This window comes from Salmo trutta, chromosome 29 (genome assembly GCF_901001165.1).
Source record: "Salmo trutta chromosome 29, fSalTru1.1, whole genome shotgun sequence".
NCBI classification, from domain to species: domain Eukaryota; kingdom Metazoa; phylum Chordata; class Actinopteri; order Salmoniformes; family Salmonidae; genus Salmo; species Salmo trutta.
The window spans coordinates 22,858,310-22,884,164 of NC_042985.1; the positions used below are offsets into that span (position 1 = coordinate 22,858,310).

The following is a 25,855-nucleotide window of genomic DNA, read 5'->3' on the forward strand; positions in this document are numbered from 1 at the left end:
AACTTGTTTCAGGGTCAGATGACAGAAATCATGTTATTCTATGGGGTCCATATGCAGAATTAGAAGCTAGAGTATGTTGCTTTTGTTTTGCAGCCAGTACTCATGGCCACCACTGTGTGTGCAATTGCATCTGCTAAATGGCATATACATTCTTATTATTATATACTGAATATATACGTATGGTCTCCGATCCTATGCAGGCAAGAATTCATTACTGTTTAGGCATATGCAATGTCCTGCACAATAACCCACTGCGCACACTGACCAAGAGCATCTGAACTCAGGTTCAGGCTAAGGTGAAGCATCGGAGAACAGGGTACCTATCTGTTTTCACATGTATCGAGTGGTTTCATAGCTTGCGGGTTAGCGCTTTCTGAAACTGTACCGCCCTGATCTGTTTCACCTGTCTCTACCCACCTCCAAGTGTCACCCGTTTTCCCCATTAGTCCCTGGGTATTTATTCCGGTGTTCCCTGTTTGTCTGTTGCCAGTTCGTCTTGTCTGTCAAGTCAACCAGCGTGTTTTTCCGTGTGCCTGCTTTTTCTTATCGCTCTTTTGCTAGTCCTTCCCGGTTTTGACCCTTGCCTGCCTTGACTCTGAACGCGCCTACCTGACCATACTGCCTGCCCTGACCTCGAGCCTGCCTGCCACTCTGTACCGCCTGGACTCTGACCTTGTTATGATCTTTTGCCTGTCCACGACCATTCTTTTGCCTGCCCCTTGGATTATAATAAATATCAGAGACTCGAACCATCTGCCTCCCATGTCTGCATCTGGGTCTCGCCCTGTGCCCTTATAGAAGCAGTATTATAACACGTTTTGTATAATCACTCTTTCACAATCAGTCTCATAATTTCTTTGTGACTTTCATGCTTTTTACAATTGAATCTCTATGAAAATGTCTTGCTGATAAGTTCTTGAGAAAGAAAAGCAGGCAAATGTTTTCTACAATTTGCAAAACCAACAAACTCACACACACACACACACACACACACACACACACACACACACACACACACACACACACACACACACAGACAGACAGACAGACAGACAGACAGACAGACAGACAGACAGACAGACAGACAGACAGACAGACAGACAGACAGACAGACAGACAGACAGACAGACAGACAGACAGACAGACAGACAGACAGACAGACAGACAGACAGACAGACAGACAGACAGACAGAAAGACAACACTAAATAAAACTGCCTGAATGAAAAAGTGAAAAACTAATACCTTCTGTTTTCAAAATCAGTTAGTGGACAACAATCTACAGAGCTAAAACCACACAAGTTTCCATGTCTCTCCTTGTCTGGATCTATGCCTGTACAGTATATACAGGGCTGTGGTGTTATCTGGTTATATCTCCACTTGAAATAACCCGTTTTGAATCTTTTCAAGAGATAGATTAGATATCAACACCTTTGTCTTGGCTTGCCTTGAGTACATACTACCTTGGACCAACTAACAAAAGCTGCATGGTAACCTTTGTTAATGTGAAATAAAAATGAAATGATATGTGTGTTAGCGATAACAACATTATCAAATGACAGGGGAATAAGTCCTACTGAAGAAGGTATCTGGGGCATTGCTATATGAAATCCATACTGTCATCTATTTTAGCCTTGTAATGATTCCTATGAAAACATACACAAGCTCTGTTCATCTTGAACGATCTGTAGGGATGAGCATCATCCCACCTGAATGACGAATCAAAAACCATTGACATGAGTCGTCATAGTGATTATGAGTTAGACAGGTACAGTATGACAGCTAACAGGGGGATTTTCCATTGACCATGATCCCACAACTATCAGGGCTAGGGGATTTAATCTCACCTTTGACCCCTTGACTCATCGCCAATAAACAAAGTTCAGATGGTAACATTCTAAACACGCATTGATCCACATCCCACAGTGACATAGCAACAGGATGAGTCCTAGGCTATCTCCACTATTTGACTTCACTGTATTGCCAAAGTCTGTGTGATAGGGCCTTGTGTGTGATTGTGTTTGTAGATCATTGGTATTTCACTTGAGTAACACTGTGGTTTTGTGTTGTCATTGTCAGGTGACTAAACTTAATCAGGGATGGCGTTTGAATGACTTCAAACGCATCTCCACTCATCAAACTGGTTATTGTGCAATGAGCTTTCTCATACATTGGAAGCACTCCCACACTGAGTTTAGACAAAGACTACATTAGTGAAAATGGTGAGGAGAGGGATAGAGAAAGAGAGAAAGAGAGCGAGCGAGAGAGAGAGAGAGATAGAGCAAGAGAGGAGGGGACAAGGGTGTGTGTGAAGAGGGTGACACATAGGAAGCTCTATAAAAAGTACCCAAGTAAAAATTAAAAACAAATACCTTTCTGGAAAATGACTCAAGTAAATGTGAAAGTCACCCTGTAAAATAATACCTGTGTAAAAGTCTACAAGTATTTGGTTTTATATATACTTAAGTATCAAAAGTAAATGTAATTGCAAAAATATACTTTAGTTTAAAAGGTAAATGTATAATGTCACATTCCTTATATTAAGCGAACCATACGGTACATTTTTCTTGTTATTTTAAATGATGGATAGCCAGAGGCACAGTCCAACAATCAGACATAATTTACAAACCAAGCGTTTATGTTTAGTGAGTCCGCCAGATCAGAGGCAGTAGGGATGACCAGGGATCTACTCTTGAGAAGTGTGTGAATTGGACCATTTTCCTGTCCTGCTAAGCATTCAAAATGTATCGAGTAATTTTGGGTGTCAGGGAAAATGTATGGAGGAAAAAGTACCAAATTTTATTCAGGAATGTAGTGAAGTAAAAGCAGTTCGGTGAAGGGGAAATTAAAGAAAAATCTGACCTGAAGTTTGGAACGGAAGTTGGGAAGCGTTGAACTCGCTGAACGGTTATAACAACATCAGACTGATTGGCACTATCCTCTTTCACATAGATTGGCGGCTGGGACGTGAGTTATTTGGCATATAATTTCACTGTGTGCACCCGGGAAGCTAAAAATACCCAGTCCTAGGGATGAGATCATAGTCTTGGAGTTGGAAAGAGACAGAGACTATGATTATAGGCTTTTTGTCACAGGCATGAAACGGCATATTTGTCAACGCCGTGTCAAAAGCGGAGAAAAAGCTTCCCTCCAAATAGTCCGAGGTATGAAGCCCGTGGTGGATCTTACATGATCACTTTATCTATGGACGGTGTTATTATGCATGATTTACCGGCACGCGTAATTAAATATTGTATCATTGCCAAATTTTGCGACAATTTCCTAAAACCAGACTTTTGACCTATAACTTAGGACATTTACGCACCACAAAATGTTTATGCTACTAATGTAGACGAGTGAGGCTACACTTGCAGACTAAATGCAAAATACATACACCTAGACTTTAGGGTAGCAAATCTCCAGAGTTGATGTTAGGTGGTGTGAGTTACTCTATACGTTTAGCCTACTTTACAGGCTTGCATTTGTTGGTTGGCCTATGAGTAGCCCAAACTGTATAGGTAAACGCACAACAAACTTGTGGCAGTGGCCTAAGTAACCAGGCTGTGCTTTAGACCGGGAAACTCTGGTGAAACATAATTTGGTTGGTGAAAACAAAGTCCCTCCTATTGCAGTCAAATAGCCAATGTTATGCTGCGTTTATAACCAAATGGGAAGGTGGTAACTACAATTGTCAAGTCGTAAATATGAGTCAGGTGCATTCAGGTTTTGATGGGACACGCCATCAAACACGGAGGACATTAGGCTTGTGATTGTTTTGCTATGTTTTGCACATGACGTCAGAGAGGTGCAAGTGGGAAACTCAGAGCACGCGGATGATAGGCCTACACGATTTTGGCTCTAGTAATTACCAGTTGGATGGGCGTTGAAGGGGATTTTTCCCAGTCGTATGCTGGTATTTACTAAATTACGAGAAATTGTGAACGAAGCATTATATCACTGATTAGACTGAGTAAATGAGGGTAGGAGGTGAGCATTGTTAAAATAGTTGTAGGGTGGTAATTTGGCTGGATAGTGTAGTATAAAACTACATGTTTAAACTGGCGTGCGCGGCTAAGGTTCGTCTGTGCAATAGACTTCAACAAGTGAGTTGCTCATGACACGCAGTCCATTAAAATCAGAGGAAATGTCTGACCTCTGAACTGTCGAGATAAAGTGCAATGTACAAGAGAGTGGTTTAACGTATGACTTTGGAGCAGGGCCCGCGGAATCACTGCTTTAGATAAAGTTTTTGTATATATAGCACTGTAGTGCAGGTAGGTAAATCTCCGCCTGGTTGGAACACATTGTTCATTACTGAATGACTCCCATGTAACCACTGCTTAATAGCAGCCTATATGAGGGGATGATGATTTTATAGGACCACGTAGGAAGTAAATGTTTACTTGTCTTATGTAACGAATGTTCTACACAATCTAGTGTATATGGCTGATGGAGTGGGGAATGTTGTAGCCTATATTTTCTCCCCCAAAAGAACTTGCAATTGACACGTGATTCATGTGGGATATGCCAGAAATATGCACCATTCACTCCTTTGGCTATTCCCCTGCCAATGTATCCATACTGTCGTTCTAAAACAAATGTACCATTCCTATACATACATTGAAGTATTATTCTTTCCAATAAATAGTCTCGTGCGAAATTGTCTAATTTTGCTTCCGCTGTGAATGATTCTTTCAGATGAAGCAGTTTATTTTGGAGAACGGTGCTTCGATGTCCCCAAAAGGTGGCACTGTTGAGTTTTAGAACGGCAGATGTATGTCTGCTCTCCACAAATCCTTTGTAATTTTATTTCATAGAACTTCAGCACAGAATCATATGTATTCCTGTATTCTGTCACATACTAATACTGTATGAGCCAACGATGTTGTTCATGTAACTAAGATAATCGTAAAACATGCTTATGCATTTTGCTTAGGCTACTGGTAGATTTGACCACTTCGAATTTCAAGTAACACGAACTGTGAAAACGTGTGCATAACCATTCCCCCAATATTTGCACATTATAAATCATGAATACTATGTTTTGATACTTTTGAAACTAATATAAATCCTACCACCAAACAAAAGCGTTATTACGCAATTATTTTATGACAGCAACTAATAATATATATTATTGCTTCAATAACTTCATATTTTGCATATTGTAATTTACATTTGGATATTAAAATGTTACCATTGCCACTTGCAATAACACTAAATCGAACCATAATGTGCACACAGCCTACTGTCTTTTCCCCACCATGAGCGCAGTGAGATAATTGAATGCATATTTTTTTTGTCCAAATGGTAGAATAAACGCCCATTAAAATAATATACCTAAAATGGAGAGGCGAAAGAGTTAAGAGGTTGAATTGCGGCTGACAGTCAGCTGATAGCCTTTGACAGTTGAGAAAAGTTTTGTTTCTGGACTAATATGTTAATTAGCCCATAGATTGTGCGAGCCCATTGGCTCTTCGTCCGAGTCAATTTCCCATTTCCAAACTGACGTCAGGGCGGCTATAAAACTCTGCAATGCTTTTAAACTCATCTGCTGTGATCCTTCTAAAAAATCGCCTACAAGTCAGAGGCATTTTACGTGCGAGGCTACATTTACCCCTCTCCTTCGACATTTCACCCTCTCCGCTTTACGCAATGTAGGCCTATCCATGAAGAAACAGTAATGTGTTAAATGTTAAAAATACCAATTCGCCGAATTTCTCATGCTGAAAGAGGACTCCGCAACTCGCGTGCACGGCTCTGGTGCGTCTGTGCAATAGACTTTGAAAAGAAAACTATTAATTTACAGTTGGAAACACGTCGCTGCAAAAAGGACATTGAAAACCTATTTTTTAACTTTAAGACAAATACGCTTAAAAAGCAAACTGGCTCACGTTCTTCCAAACCAACCCAGTTTGACAGCTGCTCTTCACCCCCTTTGGAGGACTGTCGGCAGCAAGAGGATGGCATCAGAACTGGCAATGAGCAACTCCGACCTGCCCACCAGTCCCCTGGCCATGGAATATGTTAATGACTTCGATCTGATGAAGTTTGAAGTGAAAAAGGAGCCGGTGGAGCCCGATCGCAACATCAGCCAGTGCAGCCGCCTTATCGCCGGGGGATCCTTGTCTTCCACCCCGATGAGCACGCCTTGCAGCTCGGTGCCCCCTTCTCCAAGCTTCTCGTCGCCCAGTCCGGGGTCGGGGAGCGAACAGAAGGCACACTTGGAGGATTTCTACTGGATGTCCGGTTATCAACCGCAGTTGAATCCGGAGGCGCTGGGCTTCAGCCCCGAAGACGCAGTTGAGGCGCTGATCAACAGCAGTCACCAGCTCCAGTCCTTCGATGGCTATGCTAGAGGGCAGCAGTTTGCCGGCGGAGCCGGAGGAGGAGGCACCATGGGCGGGGAAGAGATGGGCTCTGCCGCGGCGGTGGTGTCCGCAGTTATCGCCGCCGCAGCAGCCCAGAACGGGGGGCCCCACCACCACCATCACCACCACAACGGCGGCCACCATCACCAATCACCCGGGGTCTCGTCCAACGGCAGCTCCGGAGGAAACCACCCACACATGGGACATTTGGACGACCGGTTTTCGGACGACCAGCTGGTGGGCATGTCGGTGCGGGAGCTCAACCGGCAGCTACGGGGAGTCAGCAAGGAAGAAGTGATCCGGCTGAAACAGAAGAGGAGGACCCTAAAGAACAGAGGCTATGCGCAGTCCTGCCGCTACAAGCGGGTGCAGCAGCGGCACGTCCTGGAGGGCGAGAAGACGCAGCTCGTCCAGCAAGTCGACCACCTCAAGGCGGAGATCTCCAGGCTGGCCCGGGAGAGGGACGCATACAAAGAAAAATATGAGAAGCTCATCAGCAACGGCTTCAGAGAAAATGGATCCAGCAGTGACAACAACCCTTCCTCCCCGGAGTTTTTCATGTGAGTCTCGACATTATCATGAAAACTGAGTTTGTCAGTTCCCTCATTAAAAAGTTTTCATTGTGATTTTTTTGTAATGGGGCTTACTAGACCAAGAAAACTAATTTGCAAAAACATTTTTCGGTTTTAATTTTTTTGACAACAGGGGTTTACTCAAGTCTGTCAAATAACGGCTTTGAGTTTTGGGGCTTGCAATAGAAAGATGGAACTTTGTCATAATTGTCCTTCATTTTGGAGTAGAAACTGAAACCTGCCATCTTTTTTTTGCTACCATACTTATTATTTGATGCATATTTTTGTCAAGCTCTTTTTCATCATTGTTCATTTTACTTGCAGTGTTTTGAATATGAACTATCATTTATTATTTTTCGAAGTTGTTTTAACTTTGCAATGTTGCTGTATACTATGTGTGCATGCAAGCACTAAGTATACCCCTTGGAAGTTCATGACTTGCCTTTTTTCACCTTTCGACTTTGAAATCCGTGTACAAATACCGGTCAAAAACTGCATCCATCTACAGTAAGAAGACGTTTTTGGCCTTTTTCCCTTTCTGTTTTTGTTCTGCCAAACTCGGAGGACTGCGAGCCTGCCATTTTACCACACCTCATCTCATGCGTTATGCTTGCTATTTTGTGTTAAGCAACAAACAGACTATATTACTCATAAGAAACAATATCCATTATTTTAAAATAGATATGTTATTGAACTGGCCTGCATGCTGGACATGTACGGGTTTTCTTTTCTTTTTGTGCTTGAAAATGTACTTTTATCGGATGACTCCAGCATGGCATTCATACTTGTTTTATGACCTGATCACTTTTTTGGGACAGCAACAAAAAAGTGACAAGGACTCTTATACCACCCCCTTCCCGTGTAAGTGCATTTCAACTGTGTTGAATGATACGACTAAGCGCCCATTTCTATACAGTGAATGACGCATTCCTGATGGAAGTTGTTCGGCGGGGATCCATGTAGCGAGGGAGCAAAAAGGACCTCAACTATTCTAAAAGGAATTATCTATCCCTATATGGGACTAAACTGTATGTTGCTTAAAAGCAGTTTGTGTATTTAAAAAAGAAAGAAATACCCCATCCTTGTGCATTTAACAACTCTGGAATGCTATGGATTTTAATTGAAGTATATGTAGACCTACAGTAGTTGTTATACTCTGTAAATCTAAAAGAGAACATGGATGTGCTACACGGTGACATTTAAAGAAGAATGTGATGTAGATGATTAGGATCATTTAGCTGTAGGTTTCATAAAGTCCTGTGCTCTAAATTCTTTTACTGTCATTGGGTAGGAGAGGTTGGGGCGGCTCCAATTTATACAATTTAACAGTATTGTTTCCATGCATAAGCAGCGCTTTTTGCAGCATGTTCTTGCAGTTCAAGCAGTAGTTTGACAGCTGTAGTAGTGTTTGTCTTCACCTACCACTCACTGTATTTTAAACCAAAGTATTAAATGAGTAGAAACTTCAGCCTAAGTCAGCGTGAACCATGCATTTTGATAATGTATTTTGGACTGAATTGCACTAAAATGTAGTCTGCAATATATCACAGAATGGTTACTCGATTAAGCTAAATCAAAAACGCAGATAGATACCTTTTGGCATTGCTGGATAACTTAATTTTAATAGTTTGTTGTCAACCAGTACTAGATAATTTTTTGGCTCAAACAAACTCATTATTTCCAAGGCAATAATATTATTATAATCAATAATGTCTGGACATTGTTAAATAGACAGGGATTGACACCCTGCTTGATCAAAATGGGGAGATACCATTCATCAATAAATCTTTAAGACATATGTTAATTAAACTTTCCTGTTATATATTTTGCTGTGCAAAATTATTTCCCTCACTAACCATATTATGTGATGTTCATATGTGCTCTTTTTTTCATTTCTTACAATTAAATGAAATGCAATAAATGTATGTAATCGGCCTTTCATTAAGTTTCTCCGTTTTCTCTTGACATAGACCTGCAGAGATAAGGATTGAATGTGGATTTCACAAACGAATTCAGAGTAGTTCATGTTAATGTGAATAGACACAAGGAGTTACATTTGGGGGATTGACTTAAAGTACGCTATATATGAATTGCTATCCATCCGTTTTCGTCAAATTTTCCTGAAGTTGTTCTAGTCTGTGGGATTTGTCTTCATCTGTGCAGATGAAAGGAGGCATGACTCATGCCAGATAATCACATCAGTAACAATTTGTTTGGCTAGGTAGCAACCCTGTCTAATATGAGCTTCATTCAAAACCTCAAACAACATCTTAAATGTGGAACACAATTTAACTTTGAAAATACATACACGTTGTATTTTTGTTAGAGATAAAATCAGTTTGGAAGTTGATGCACCTTAACATTTCTGTGAGCATCTTTACAGGTCAGTAGTAATAGTATTACTACAAAGTTATTCCTGTTTGATTTCAAAAGAAAGAAAGGTGTAAGATAGACAGTCTCATTACTAATTAGACTTTGTTTCACTGTTCAATATTTATTTGAACAAAATATAATTTCATGTAAAACAAAATCCCTCAAATTGAATAAACAAAATGAAAGGTATAGTTGAGGAAAGAGTCAACATTATTTGCCATGGATCAAGCCTCCTGGGTATGTATTTACATTCCATAATTATTTTCAGTATCAATCTATCATTCATGTCATTGATGTAAAGCTTAGTACAATGCCAGTAGCATACGTGTGTGCATTGTACATTGTGATTACACGTTTTATTAAAACTGAAGTGATGCATTTCATCCTCAATTTGAATGATTCATAACAAAAAGGTGAGCTTACTTTTTGTTGTGCTTTCATGCAAAACTATATTATTTGCACATTTATGATTTTGGGAACATCTGGATTTGTTGTAGTTCCACATGTTAGTAGGGCAATGGAAGTATGTCCTTGCATTCGTGTGTGTTTGTCTGTGTCTGTGTGTGGGTGCACACATCTATGTCTATATGCCAAATATGTGCTTGTGTGTGACTATTTTTGTGAGACTATACTCGTATGTTCCTGTGTTTCTATAGATATCTATGTGTGTGTGACATTCCATGTGTGTGTGTTTGTGTGTATTCTGCAACTGCCCAATCCCTATGTACCCCTTTTCACCGTTCTTTCCTCCCTGCCCTCCTCCCCCCTTGCATTTGGCCTAGAACAGAGAACAGACCATGCTCCGAAAGACAGGGGTACACCCAGCAGGCGAAGAGGGCTCTGTCGTGCATGTGAGGGGGCGTAGGAGATGGAGCCAGCGCGATGCATAATGAGTCACCGGGGTAGGCGTGGGCAGATGAGGCACAGTAGCGCTTCTCCCAACCCGCTGTTGGTTTGGCGTTTACCTTATGACCTTTGAGACCTCTTCTGAGGATGGATCTTAATCTTAGTGTCCCCGAGGGGACAGTAACTGAAGATCCCTCTCAATGTGTTTGTCATGTCAAACTGTCCAAGAGACTTGTGTAGGAGAATGGAGGGCATTTTGCTTTAGTGTTCTACAACAATTGGTTAATAAGGACAGAGATATGACAGTGTGAACAAGACAGCATTTTAGGGATTCAATTCAATCTCACTCTCTTTCTTTCCTTTTCGTTTTTAGCAGCACACCAATGCAGCAGTGTGCACATTAAGGTGTGAATGGAAGATTTTGCATGTGAATGTGCGAGTGTGTGCATGCATGTATACTCTGAACATGGATGAGCGGGGGTGAGATCATCTTTTCATAATGTTTAAATCACCTTTATAGTGGTTGGTGTCTCTTTTCTCTTGATAAGGGACAATTTGTAATTTACTGGGGTGGGAGGTTACTGGGGTGGGAGGTTACTGGGGTGGGAGATTACTGGGGTAGGAGGTTACTGGGGTGGGAGATTACTGGGGTGGGAGGTTACTGGGGTATGAGGTTACTGGGTGGGAGATTACTGGGGTGGGAGATTACTGGGGTGGGAGATTACTGGGGTGGGAGGTTACTGGGGTGGGAGGTTACTGGGGTGGGAGGTTACTGGCGTGGGAGGTTACTGGGGTGGGAGGTTACTGGGGTGGGAGATTACTGGGGTGGGAGGTTACTGGGGTGGGAGATTACTGGGGTGGGAGGTTACTGGCGTGGGAGGTTACTGGCGTGGGAGGTTACTGGGGTGGGAGGTTACTGGGGTGGGAGATTACTGGCGTTGGAGGTTACTGGCGTTGGAGGTTACTGGCGTTGGAGATTACTGGGGTGGGAGGTTACTGGGGTGGGAGGTTACTGGGGTGGGAGGTTACTGGGGTGGGAGATTACTGGCGTTGGAGGTTACTGGCGTTGGAGGTTACTGGGGTGGGAGATTACTGGGGTGGGAGGTTACTGGGGTGGGAGGTTACTGGGGTGGGAGATTACTGGGGTGGGAGGTTACTGGCGTGGGAGGTTACTGGCGTGGGAGGTTACTGGGGTGGGAGGTTACTGGGGGAGAAGTGTTGTGTGATTATTATTTTTTTTATTGTGCACAGGGGAGGTAGTGCATTTTTTCTGTGGTTTACATTCCTCATTTTGCAGGTTTTACTATATAATTTCTTCCATATAGCCACATTTCCTCATCTTTTTGCATGTGCCCCCCACTATCAAGGTTTTCTGGTACTTCCCTTACTACACTTTTCTGCACACTTACTATACAGTCAACTCTATCCTGCCCTCTATCCATAGTGACAATAGTGGTAGGTGGATCGTTTGTCCAGATCTGCAATAGGTTAACTAGCAATCATACCACACATCAAGTCATTGAAATCTGCACCAATTTTCTACAGAAATCCACAAGAACATAGAGGGATAGCTGATAGGCATCGGAGAGGCCAGGTGCATCATTGCGCATGAAAGAACAGTAAAGCCATGAGACACGCAGTAAAAAAATATCCCCTATTGATTTTGTTTAGGTCATACAAATTTAATTTACTATATAACAGACGCCCCTCTTCACATTTCTCAGAATAGAAAAAAAGAAATTGTGATTCATTTAATTCATATGAAACTATTCTTTTTAAATCATTATTTTTGACGAATTGAATGATGTGTTTTGCCATTGTAGTAGTTGTGGTTTGGTTAAATTGCGGTGAATCAAATCATAGGAATCAAAATAATCATTTGTGAATCGCAAACAATGAAAGGAAAAAACATAGCTGTAGCGTTCCTTTTGAATTGTGTTGCTGCCAAACCCATTTTGTAGATCATTTAAGTTGATTTGGATATTCAATTATCGGGCATTGCAACTCAATAGATGTTATTAGTCAGCCTGAAGTAAACACTTCTAAAAGTAAGAGATACTGATTTTACAAAACATTAGGAACACCTGCTCTTTCCATGACGTAGACTGACCAGGTGAACCGTGGTGAAAACAATGATCCCTTATTGATGTCATCTGTTAAATCCACTTCAATCAATGTAGATGAAAGGGAGGAGACATGTTAAAGAAGGATTTTAAAGCCTTGAGACGATTGAGACATGGATTGTGTATGTGTTCCATTCAGAGGGTGAATGGGCAGGACAAAATATTTAAGTTCCTTTGAACGGGGTATGGTAGTAGGAGACTGGCACACCGGTTTGACTGTGTCAAGAACTGCAACCCTGCTGGTTTTTTCACGCTCTTCAGTTTCCTGTGTGTATCAAGAATGGTCCACCACCCAAAGGACTTCCAGACAATTTGACACAACTTATTTTTTCAAAAACTTTCCCAGTTAAATGCTGAATGCAAAGTAGGCCTACCTCGCAGAATGATATCATGAATATTTGTATCAATCAGGTACACATTTGTTTTGTATACTCTGGCATCTCATGTGCAGTACAGAAACCTGACAGAAACACTGCTAGCCTAACACAAATGTACTAAAACTGTACTAAAATGTGCTAAAACTGGGACATGCTTTCAATGGTGCTTTCCAACACCGATTAGGGAGGAACCCTGACTGGGACTCAAACCCTGGTTCCTGTGACTGTCATTCCAAAACCATTATACTGTCACAATCCTCACTATATGAGCCGTGATGAGAGTGGCAGGTAGCCTCGCGGTTAAGAGTGTTGTGCCAGTAACCGAACGGTTGCTGGTTCGAATCTCGAGCTGACTAGGTGAAAATCTGTTGATGTGCCCTTGAGCAAGGCACTTAACCCTAATTGCTCCTGTAAGTTGCTCGGTATAAGAGATACTGCTAAATGACTCAAATGTAATGATACTACTCCTACCAAGTGAGTTAACCCTATTGGCACGATGCATAGGATGTTCATGCCAGTGACCTGGTTTCACTTCCTTGTCCTGCCGTTTGGTACACTGGTCTCAGAAGTGGGATGGTGGCCGTGCGGCCAACGGCTCGGACGTGCTAGGGGGCTGAGTAGTCGAAGCACAGGGACGTGCCATCAAATACGGAGGGGGCAGTGTAGAAAACCTTGCTATATGAGCCACGTTACAATTCCCAGCATGTGGGTTAACCCTATTGGCACGATGCGTAGGGTGTTTGTCTTTCACGCCAGCGACCCGAGTTGTATTCCCTGCCCCACTGTTCGCTACAATACCAAAAGGCTGAAATCTCTTGGTGAGGTCCCTAGGTGTTGTACAAAGGTTGTTTGGTATTATTTCAAGGGGTACAACTTTAATTAGATGTTTTTATTAGGATTTTCTTTTTAATCGCTGCCTTGCCTCACTTTATAAATAAATAGATCTGTTATACAGTTAATTACATGTGAATGGCCTTAGGGACAATATAATTATCCTACCTAGACCAGCTTACAACACCACAATGCAATTCATATTTGTATTATTGTTTTCAAGTGAGTACAATTCTACGCTAGGCTGTAAACTGCAGTGAAAATGTAATTTCAATAATGCCGCAAAAGCCCTGTGATTTGAATGTTTAATTCCATTTGGATCAGTTGTGTGTCTACTCTCAACAGATTATAAGGTCTAGAAAGGCACAGTACAGGACAGTCTGGCTGTATTTTTACTTCTGATACAGATGCGCTGTCTGTTGCCGATCATCATTCTCCCAAGTCGTTCTATATAGTGTGAAGACATAGGCCTATGCTCCCAGCAGGCCCAGTTATTCAGCAAAGCTCAACAAGCGTTCTGCCTAGTTTCCAATCCAAGCGGCTATTCCTTGACCTACAACCTAACGCTTCAATATAGCATAAATATTTGTTATTTCACTTTTAAAATGTATTACCTTTTATGGGTGGCATAAACACAACCAGTCACAATGTTTTAATCTGATTAGGCTACTTCAAAAGTATCCCGTAGGCTACCTGCGCACGTTCATCCACTCCACTCTAACATAATTCCAGCCTCCAAACCATGATGAAGCGCTCAAAGTCGGTACTAGGTATGCAATTATGTATTGCTCATGGGTTGTGTGTGGTGCATTGGCACAGAAACTTGTTAGTGAAAAATCGTTGCATATATTTATAATAGTTATAAATATAGCATCAAAACGTTGAATATCTGATTTCCCCCTAGCTGATCATTGTCTGCAGCCGGCTCTGATCGTAGTGTAATGAAACAGACAGGGAGCGAGAGCTCATCCGTGGTGGTCAGAGAAACCTCAACCTTCTGGCCTGTTGCCCTGCCTGTGCCACATTGACTGTGCCACAATACCATGCTGAACTGGACAAGTCCATATCCACAGTTATCAGCACAGGATTGCTACAGTTATTGTTATTTGTGGTGGTAATCATTGTTTTAGAGAGAATTTTATGAGGGGGGGAGGGGGTACATTTGTTTTTACAGTACAAGGGGAGGGTTATGTGAAAATATTGTTCATGTTGGGGAGGGGGGGCGCATATTTTGTTATGACACCTCCAGTTTAAATTCATGATCTTCTCACATTGATGAAACAGTTTGCATTGTATCTCCTCATAGTATCTGTTAAAACTAAGCAGGTGCAGTTTGATCACTGTTAAACGCATACAAATGAGTTAGTTGAAATTAAAATAACAGAATCATTGCATTTCTTCATTGATAGAAAAACGGAAGCATCCACCCTGACATAGACCCGCAAGCCGCCTGATCTCGCTTACATGAATGTTCGCTGCAAGATCAGGCAGGCTTGCGAGGCTACCCTTAACAAGCATCTTCAATAATTCACCCAAATAACCTCCAATGTGCAAGTGATGATGTGTTGCCCTATTACACAGACGAAGAGCCTCTTTAATTCCTTCACTCCGATGGTTATGTGTGAGGAGGAGGGTGTGTGTTGCTTCTGCTGTGGTGGCTGATGTGCCCAGAGCGAGGGCCGAGAGGGGGGCGATGGAGGGGGTAGAGAGAGGGGGGGACTGAGACAATAGTTGGAGCCGGGGCTGAATGAAATGATTTTGCTGATGATTAATAGCGGAGTGGGCCAGCGGCTCCTGCGATGTAGAGATGATAAATTGTGAGTGCGGCTCTCTGCAGCTGTGCCAGGCCTGTGTCTTAGCATGCACACACCACGCAATTTACAGCCAAGCCCCTCTCCTGCTTACTTAGGAGAAACTACTCAATTTATCTAATTACATACGTGTTTGATCCCCGGCCATGGAGATGCCATGTATTGATATATTTCACATTAGCCACACAAAACAACCAACAATTGTTTGCATCATTTTGGGAAGATATTATTTGGCTTTTTGCATCTGCTATTCTGTTCACTGGATTTGAACATTGACTTCTTAATATTTGGCTCTTTATCTTGGCAGAGTGTTTCTTTGTGTATAAGGAGCCTAATTCCTATCATTTTGGGGGAGTGTTTGGAGCTGTATGTTGAGAACGACTCAACCCTCGCTTTCTCTCTCTCTCTCTCTCTGTGTGTGTGTGTGTGTGTGTGTGTGTGTGTGTGTGAGAGAGAGAGAGAGGGACAGCCTTCACTGTGTCTTACCAGATATGAATCAGTCTTAGCCCCCCCCCCCCACACACACACACACACACTCTCTCTCTCTCTCTGTAATTGATTGTTCTGTTCGAAAATAATCAGATGTAGTGAGGATTAGTCCTCAGCTATTGTTTTTTGGATCATGTGATGGCCATTGTCCATAATTAATGATTGTAATATTTGTTTTTATATTCTTTGATTTAACCACAATATATTGAATCTTGGCACATTTGATTGAGGACTGACAGATAAGCGATAGATGCTGTTGCTACAGTGCATGGTTATCTGAGTGATGGTTCTATCTGCTCTCACTGAGGTGTTCATTCGGAGCGATGCAACGCGTTGATGTTTTCCACCTACGGAGGTGGGAGGTGGACAGGGTGGGGTGTTCGCTCAGGGAGCAACACATCCTAGGCAGGGTTCCCGACTCCTCCAGGGGCTCAAAAAGGGCCCCCCAGGAGAGGGGCTCAGGTAGGTTTGTGTGTGTGTGTGTGTGTGTGTGTGTGTGTGTGTGTGTGTGTGTGTGTGTGTGTGTGTGTGTGTGTGTGTGTGTGTGTGTGTGTGTGTGTGTGTGTGTGTGTGTGTGTGTGTACATTTGTCCATGCGTGTGTCTGTGTCTGTGTGTCAGGCTGTCTTTCAGAGGATGTATGGAGGTCAAAAGTGAGAGCGCACAGGGCCGTACACAAAGTCATTAGAGTAATCCCTAACCCAGGGGAACACACTCATTTCCTCTTCTTAGAGAGACAGCTCCGTGTGTGAGATACACACAGCTAACGCTCTACATTATTACTGACTGAATAATATATACTGCCATCATAGCAGCCACTTAGCTCCAGACTGTGTATGTGTACAGAGAGCTCAACACTCACTGCAGTTTTACCGGTCTCCAAATGTGTGCTTGTGTGTTCCAAAGAGTGTAAGAGAGTTTTGCTACAGCTTGTCCGGTTAAGTCACGTGTGTGTATGAGTAAGCACAGTATGTGTCTATGTGTCATTGTTGGTGTGTTAATTAGAGAATCAGGGACTGGTGACAAACCTCTCCTCTGTTACAATATTCCCCCTCTGGGTATTAATGTAATAATTCCTAAATCACACTGATTCCTATATCAACAGGCTAATGATTTAAATGTAGAACACCACACTGCCCTTAACCTGCTTTGGCTCTGTGTGAGAGACATTAGTGTGTGTGTGTCTGTGTGTGTGTGTGTATGTGTGTGCTTATGAGAGAGATAGATCTTGTAGTGTGTGTTTGTGTTGGTCTGCGCAGGCGTCATGACCTTTCACCTCTGTGAACGTCTTAGTTTATCTATGCGTCTGTGTGTGTGAAGGTGCAGAGACAGGGTGCAAGCACACACAAACACACACATACACACACACGGACAGACGCTAGAGTGAGGAGGGCAGACAGGAAACGTGGGGTTGGCGTGCTAACCTGGATTCTCTCTGGGCCAAACAGAGTCCAATGAATAATAGAACACACAGCTTTTGTTTATGCTTTATTTAGACAGCTTAAGACGACCTACCTTCTAACAGGTAAAGGCCATCAACTCTATCCTTGACAAGAACAACCCAGGAGGGTAGACCTAATTGTTTGGATAAAACAGACTCCCCAAATCCAAATCAGACTTTTTATTCAATAGCCATGACACAGTAAAAATTTGCTTTACAAGCATTATTCATGTTGAGTCAAATAAAACAGTATACTGTATGTCATGTAGATTGTATTGAAAAATAGTTGTTTTATCCCTTCACAGAGTGAATGGTGAGGCTTATCCCCTCCCTACTAACCTTCTTATAGGGCCTGCCCAGGTTGGTAGAGGACGCTGGGAGAAAACAGGAAACAGCAACATTACTCACCTCCTATCCTCTCTGAGAAGAAAAGCTTTCTCCCTCCTTCAGGGGGAAACGTGCATCAGGGATCAATTAAGATGCGCTTATTTTACTGGGAAATATTCCTCTCATTTTATCCTCTTTGGGGCAGCAGAAAGTCGAAACTTTGTGCTTCAAATAGATATTTTAAAGGGAATAGGCATGTGACTCATTAGAGAGTTGTCCTTGAGAGTGGCTGGCTGCAGGTTATGTTGATAATGAAGTGTAGCCGTACTCTGAGGGGTAATTTTATATGTCTGCAAATGGAGCTAAAGCAAAGGGACTGGGACTTAAATGAATCCAACACCAGCTCTCTGAGGTCCGGTGGCACAGAGGATGGCAGGACAGAGACCGAAAGAGAGAGAGAGAGAGAGAGAGGGGAGAGAGAGTAGCGGACTTCTACTTTAAAATACTTTCTCTTTCTCTCCAAATGACATCTGCTTTTCATTCTAGAAAAAAACTCACTCAGAAAATAATTCTTAAACAGTATATGTATATATATATTTTAATCAAAATCACTCTGATGATATGAATGTGTTAGGCTTCTCCAATTCCCCCAAAAGTCTGAATAATCTATATGTTTTTTTGGAAACACTTCAAGCCAAAGTAGCCTAGCGCCTCGTTATCCTCATGAGTTATTTAAGTTCATTTTGGAGGCTGAATGTATGTATCTGTTTATATGCTCCTGTGTGAGTCAGAAGCATAAACCAATTATTGCCAAATATACTGTACACCGATATGAATTTAGGAAGTTATTATTAACTCTTCATTACCACCTGTTTTTTGAAGGTTGCAGGGAATCATGTTGACTAAATAAAAAGCACTTCTATATAGAAGGTCCTTGAACGTACCCATCCCCTTCTTCACAGCAGTTAGGGGCTAGTTTGGGTTGCGTTCAGGCATAACATATCTGCATCTCTCTGATAAACGTTTACACGTGCAGTGATTTAGCCGCGCTGACTTTATGTCCTGCTGTGCTCTCTACATCAGCAGACTGCGTCGCCGCTGTTTTCCTGGAGTTTGTCAGAGCTCAGTAAAATTGAGTTACGTGGCATTTATTTGAAAACCCAATAATTTCAGATTTTCTCCACTGCAGTGTAGAGATGAAGTATTTCTTAGACTGTAATTTTTCCACCACTGCTTATTCAGATGTTTCAATTGTAGATGGTTTGTATAAAAGTAAAAGAATGTCAATAATTGTGAATAATAATTTTTACAGAATAAATACGGTGGATTTAGATTTTTTTTATCCTCTACAATGCGGAGTGACACTGCTCAGACTTTTCACACCGATGAGACCCAACACACACACACACTCACACATGCACACACACGCCACACCACTCACTGCAAGTCAAACGGACATTGATCTCCTAACCAAGCAAGGTGACCTCCACTCCTCCCAGAGCTTCCCCCTCTCTTTTTCTCCTCTCTATTTCATACCCATCTCATTCCAACAATTTCTCTCTGTCCGTCTCTGTTTCTGTCTGTCTGTCTGTCTGTCTGTCTGTCTGTCTGTCTGTCTGTCTGTCTGTCTGTCTGTCTGTCTGTCTGTCTGTCTGTCTGTCTGTCTGTCTGTCTGTCTGTCTGTCTGTCTGTCTGTCTGTCTGTCCAGACCCAGCCTGTGTGAGTTTAGAGTGATGCTAGGTCCAGACCCAGCCAGTGAGGCCTCAGAGTAATGCTAGGTCCAGACCCAGCCAGTGAGGGCTCAAAGTGATGCTAGGTGTGGGCCCAGCCAGTGAGGGCTCAGAGTGATGCTAGGTGTGGGCCCAGCCAGTGAGGGCTCAGAGTAATGCTAGGTGTGGGCCCAGCCAGTGAGGGCTCAGAGTGATGCTAGGTGTGGGCCCAGCCAGTGAGGGCTCAGAGTGATGCTAGGTGTGGGCCCAGCCAGTGAGGGCTCAGAGTGATGCTAGGTGTGGGCCCAGCCAGTGAGGGCTCAGAGTGATGCTAGGTGTGGGCCCAGCCAGTGAGGGCTCAGAGTGATGCTAGGTGTGGGCCCAGCCAGTGAGGGCTCAGAATGATGCTAGGTGTGGGCCCAGCCAGTGAGGGCTCAGAATGATGCTAGGTGTGGGCCCAGCCAGTGAGGGCTCAGAGTGATGCTAGGTGTGGGCCCAGCCAGTGAGGGCTCAGAGTGATGCTAGGTGTGGGCCCAGCCAGTGAGGGCTCAGAGTGATGGTAGGTGTGGGCCCAGCCAGTGAGGGCTCAGAGTAATGCTAGGTGTGGGCCCAGCCAGTGAGGGCTCAGAACGATGCTAGGTGTGGGCCCAGCCAGTGAGGGCTCAGAGTGATGCTAGGTGTGGGCCCAGCCAGTGAGGGCTCAGAGTGATGCTAGGTGTGGGCCCAGCCAGTGAGGGCTCAGAGTGATGCTAGGTGTGGGCCCAGCCAGTGAGGGCTCAGAGTGATGCTAGGTGTGGGCCCAGCCAGTGAGGGCTCAGAATGATGCTAGGTGTGGGCCCAGCCAGTGAGGGCTCAGAATGATGCTACGTGTGGGCCCAGCCAGTGAAGGCTCAGAGTGATGCTAGGTGTGGGCCCAGCCAGTGAGGGCTCAGAGTGATGCTAGGTGTGGGCCCAGCCAGTGAGGGCTCAGAGTGATGCTAGGTGTGGGCCCAGCCAGTGAGGGCTCAGAGTGATGCTAGGTGTGGGCCCAGCCAGTGAGGGCTCAGAGTGATGCTAGGTGTGGGCCCAGCCAGTGAGGGCTCAGAGTGATGCTAGGTGTGGGCCCAGCCAGTGAGGGCTCAGAGTGATGCTAGGTGTGGGCCCAGCCAGTGAGGGCTCAGAGTGATGCTAGGTGTGGGCCCAGCCAGTGAGGGCTCAGAATGATGCTAGGTGTGGGCCCAGCCAGTGAGGGCTCAGAATGATGCTACGTGTGGGCCCAGCCAGTGAGGGCTCAGAGTGATGCTAGGTGTGGGCCCAGCCAGTGAGGGCTCAGAATGATGCTAGGTGTGGGCCCAGCCAGTGAGGGCTCAGAGTGATGCTAGGTGTGGGCCCAGCCAGTGAGGGCTCAGAGTGATGCTAGGTGTGGGCCCAGCCAGTGAGGGCTCAGAGTGATGCTAGGTGTGGGCCCAGCCAGTGAGGGCTCAGAGTGATGCTAGGTGTGGGCCCAGCCAGTGAGGGCTCAGAGTGATGCTAGGTGTGGGCCCAGCCAGTGAGGGCTCAGAGTGATGCTAGGTGTGGGCCCAGCCAGTGAGGGCTCAGAGTGATGCTAGGTGTGGGCCCAGCCAGTGAGGGCTCAGAGTGATGCACAGCTCTGCTGTGAGGGCAGGGCTGTGGACCTCTCCAATGGTACCAGGAGCCAAGTCACCATCATGAGCATAAGGCTGTCTACTACTGTAAATGCCTGTGTATCTCACTTTCACATTCTCTCTCTCTCTCTCTCTCTCTCTCTCTCTCTGTGTGTGTGTGTGTGTGTGTGTGTGTGTGTGTGTGTGTGTGTGTCTGCATTAGTACACCATATGCTGTTGGGCGTGTAGATACCCAGCTGAGTTGACTGAAAACTCACTGTCTGCGTACGTGATGATACCGGCAGAGTGTGTGTGCGTGTATTCATGGTGTGTGTTTTGACTGGGTCTTCTGCTATCTGCATTTTCAGGTCATCCAGAAAATTCCTCCATCTGTGATCGAGAGCCTCGCCCCTCCGCGCCCTTGGTCTTGATGTCTGAGGTAAAACACAACTCTCTTTCTCTCGCTCTCTTTCTCTTTCACTCTCTTACTCTCTCTTTCTCTTTCAGTAATGATGTAGTGAGTAGTGTTGAAAAATATGATTATTAATCATATTATTATTATTACCATTATTATTATTCATTTTAAATATTTATACTTTTACAGTCGCAAAACCAGTGTTTTTAATGAATCAGTTTAATTTAATGAATTGTTTTTCAACTTTTCACTATCAACACATTTGAAACCTAATGCAATTTAACATGTATTAAACCAGTCTATACTGTATGTTATCATAACATAATGTGTGGTTCTCTGAAGGGTCCATTACAGCTATGTAATAATGTTTGTCATTCTTTATTCATGAATCTGATGCCGCCACCATGTCACCTCTACAATATCTCTCTCAATATATTTCTCCATTTCATCACTTTATGATGTTCATGGAGCAGTACTCCAGCATGTCCATGTCCCATCCTCACTCTTAATGTACATCTGAGAAATGTAAGGGTCGCCCTGGAAACGTCTACCTGCTGGAGCTATATACTTATCCCAGCTCCTGGGTTCGATGGCACTTTCTATTCTATTCTACTGAACCTGTAGCAACACCCAGAGTAGGGTTCATATACAAAAGGGATCCGACTAAAGAACATTTCTACAGTCGTTTGTAATCGATGCACAGAGATGAAGGGAAACTGAGGCCAATGTTTATCACAAAACCAATTGTTTCTGTAATGGCTTCGCTGATTGTGCCGTGCCGAAACCCATCGACTAATCTGTTAGGAGGGACGCTTCGTTCGTGACTCGTCAGCATGAAACTTGAGCTGCTCTGTCTATGTGGGTGCCCACTGTGACAGAGAAAACATGCTAGTGTGTGTGTGTGTGTGTGTGTGTGTGTGTGTGTGTGTGTGTGTGTGTGTGTGTGTGTGTGTGTGTGTGTGTGTGTAAGTGAAACAGTGTTTTAAGGAGTGTGTATTGACAATTTTATTGGGTGGTTTGTGCCGTGTTTACATTCAGCTGTACTGATCATATCCCGTTCCATCATAAAAGGAGTCACTAATAGCCCCTAAACCCTCCATACCCCTATATGGTACACTATACATTACAACCCCCTTCATACCTCCAACCATCTCCCCGAAACGCCCATGTTCCCTCTGCAGGCATGTTCCCTCATGCCCCCCCCAGGCAGCTCCTCAACGGGAAATCCCTCTCATCCCCCTGATCCCCAGTCTGTGTCCGGGGACCAGTGACCCTACTGCACTCAGTCACTGGGCTTACCCTGTCAACAGGACCAGTAATAGTACACTACCTGGTGCTCCCCTAACTGGAACTCTATTCAGACTGAGGGAGTGATTTGTTATAAGTGAGTTACAGATGGTTAACACACTGCACAAGCAGAGAAAGACACATACAGTGAATGGACAAATCATTAGGTACACCTGCTCTTTACATGATATAGACTGACCAGGTGAATCCAGGTGAAAGCTATGATCCCTTATTGATGTCACCTGTAGATGAAGAGGGGGAGACAGGTAAAAAAATTAAGTCTTGAGACAATTGAGACATGGATTGGGTGTATGTGCCATTAAGAAGGTAAATGGGCAAGACACAATATTTAAGTGCCTTTGAAAGGGGTATGGTTGTTGGTGCAAGGTGCAGAAATTTGAGTGTCTTAATTAACTGCAACGCTGCAGGGTTTTTCGCGCTCAACAGTTTCCTGTGTGTATCAAGAATGGTCCAACACCCAAAGGACATCCAGCCAACTTGACACAACTGTGGGAAGCACTGGAGTGAAAATTGGCCAGCATTCATGAGGAACGCGTTTGACACCTTGTAGAGTCCATGCCCCGATGAATTGAGGATGTTCTGAGGGCAAAAGCGGGTGCAACTCAATATTGAGAAGGTGTTCCTAATGTTTTGTACACTCAGTAATATATATATATATATATATATATATATATATATATATATATATATATATATATATATATATATATATATACATACAGTTGAAGTTGTAAGTTTACATACACTTAGGTTGGAGTCATTAAAACTCATTTTTCAACCACTCCACAAATTTCTTGTTATCAAACTATAGTTTTGGCATGTCGGTTAGGACATCTACTTTGTGCATGACACAAGTAATTTTTCCAACAATTGTTTACATACAGATTATTTCACTTATAATTCACTGTATCACAATTCCAGTGGGTCAGAAGTTTACACACACTAAGTTGACTGTACCTTGAAACAGCTTGGAAAATTCCAGAAAAGGATGTCATGGCTTTAGAAGCTTCTGATAGGCTAATTGACATCATTTGTCAATTAGTGTACCTGTGGATGTATTTCAAAGCCTACCTTCAAACTCAGGGCCTCTTTGCTTGACATCATGGGAAAATCAAAAGAAATCAGCCAAGACCTCAGAAAAAAAATTGTAGACCTCTGCAAGTCTGGTTCATCCTTGGGAGCAATTTCCAAATGCCTGAAGGTACCACGTTCATCTGTACAAACAATAGTTTGCCATTATAAACACCATGGGACCACGCAGCCATCATACTGCTCAGGAAGGAGACGCGTTCTGTCTCCTAGAGATGAACGTACTTTGGTGCGAAAAGTGAAAATCAATCCCAGAACAACAGTAAAGGACCTTGTGAAGCTGCTGGAGGAAACAGGTAGAAAAGTATCTATATCCACAGTGAAATGAGTCCTATATCAACATAACCTGAAACGCCGCTCAGAAGAAGCCACTGCTCCAAAACCACCATAAAAAAGCCAGACTACGGTTTGCAACTGCACAAGGGGACAAAGATCATACTTTTTGGAAAAATGTCCTCTGGTCTGATGAAAAAAAAATTGAACTGTTTGGCCATAATGACCATCGTTATGTTTGGAAGAGAAAGGGGGAGGCTTGCAAGCCAAAGAACACCATCCCAACCGTGAAGCACGGGGGTGGTAGCATCATGTTGTGGGGGTGCTATGCTGCAGGAGGGACTGGTGCACTTCACAAAATCAATGGCATCATGAAGTAGGAAAATTATGTGTATACATTGAAGCAACATCTCAAGACTGGACAATGAACCCAAGCATACTTCCAAAGTTGTGGCAAAATGGCTTAAGGACAACAAAGTCAAGGTATTGGAGTGGCCATCACAAAGCCCTGACCTCAATCCTATTGAAAATTTGTGGGCATAACTAAAAAAGTGTGTGCAAGCAAGGAGGCCTACAAACATGATTCAGTTACACCAGCTCTGTCAGGAGGAATGGGCCAAAATTCACCCAACTTATTGTGGGAAGCTTGTGGAAGGCTACCCGAAATGTTTGACCCAAGTAAAATAATTTAAAGGCAATGCTACCAAATATTAATTGAGTGTATGTAAACTTCTGACCCACTGGGAATGTGATGAAAAAAATTAAAGCTGTAATAAATCATTCTCTCTACTATTTTTCTGACATTTCACATTCTTAAAATAAAGTGGTGATCCTAACTGACCTAAGACAGGGAATTTTACTAGGATTAAATGTCAGGAATTGTGAAAAGCTGAGTTTTAATGTATTTGGCTAAGGTGTACGTAAACTTCCGACTTCAACTGTGTGTATATATATATACACTGCTCAAAAAAATAAAGGGAACACTAAAATAACACATCCTAGATCTGAATGAATGAAATAATCTTATTAAATACTTTTTTCTTTACATAGTTGAATGTGCTGACAACAAAATCACACAAAAATAATCAATGGAAATCCAATTTATCAACCCATGGAGGTCTGGATTTGGAGTCACACTCAAAATGAAAGTGGAAAACCACACTACAGGCTGATCCAACTTTGATGTAATGTCCTTAAAACAAGTCAAAATTAGGCTCAGTAGTGTGTGTGGCCTCCACGTGCCTGTATGACCTCCCTACAACGCCTGGGCATGCTCCTGATGAGGTGGCGGATGGTCTCCTGAGGGATCTCCTCCCAGACCTGGACTAAAGCATCCGCCAACTCCTGGACAGTCTGTGGTGCAACGTGGCGTTGGTGGATGGAGCGAGACATGATGTCCCAGATGTGCTCAATTGGATTCAGGTCTGGGGAACGGGCAGGCCAGTCCATAGCGTAATGCCTTCCTCTTGCAGGAACTGCTGACACACTCCAGCCACATGAGGTCTAGCATAATCTTGCATTAGGAGGAACCCAGGGCCAACCGCACCAGCATATGGTCTCACAAGGGGTCTGAGGATCTCATCTCGGTACCTAATGGCAGTCAGGCTACCTCTGGCGAGCACATGGAGGGCTGTGCGGCCCCCCAAAGAAATGCCACCCCACACCATGACTGACCCACCGCCAAACCGGTCATGCTGGAGGATGTTGCAGGCAGCAGAACGTTCTCCACGGCGTCTCCAGACTCTGTCACGTCTGTCACGTGCTCAGTGTGAACCTGCTTTCATCTGTGAAGAGCACAGGGCGCCAGTGGCGAATTTGCCAATCTTGGTGTTCTCTGGCAAATGCCAAACGTCCTGCACGGTGTTGGGCTGTAAGCACAACCCCCACCTGTGGACGTCGGGCC

At 43.7% G+C, this 25,855-nt stretch overlaps 1 protein-coding gene across 1 annotated transcript in view; it reads left to right on the forward strand.

The window, feature by feature from the left end:
- Positions 1 to 5,523: 5,523 nt before the first annotated feature.
- Positions 5,524 to 25,855, forward strand: part of mafa (MAF bZIP transcription factor a) — a 122,894-nt gene continuing 102,562 nt past the window's right edge. Inside the window, exons 1-2 of the mRNA XM_029721279.1 lie at positions 5,524 to 6,926; positions 21,236 to 21,306. Of these exons, the coding sequence (XP_029577139.1) occupies positions 5,959 to 6,926; positions 21,236 to 21,263 (996 nt within the window). The 5' untranslated portion in view covers positions 5,524 to 5,958 and the 3' untranslated portion in view covers positions 21,264 to 21,306. The remainder of the gene's footprint in view (positions 6,927 to 21,235; positions 21,307 to 25,855) is intronic.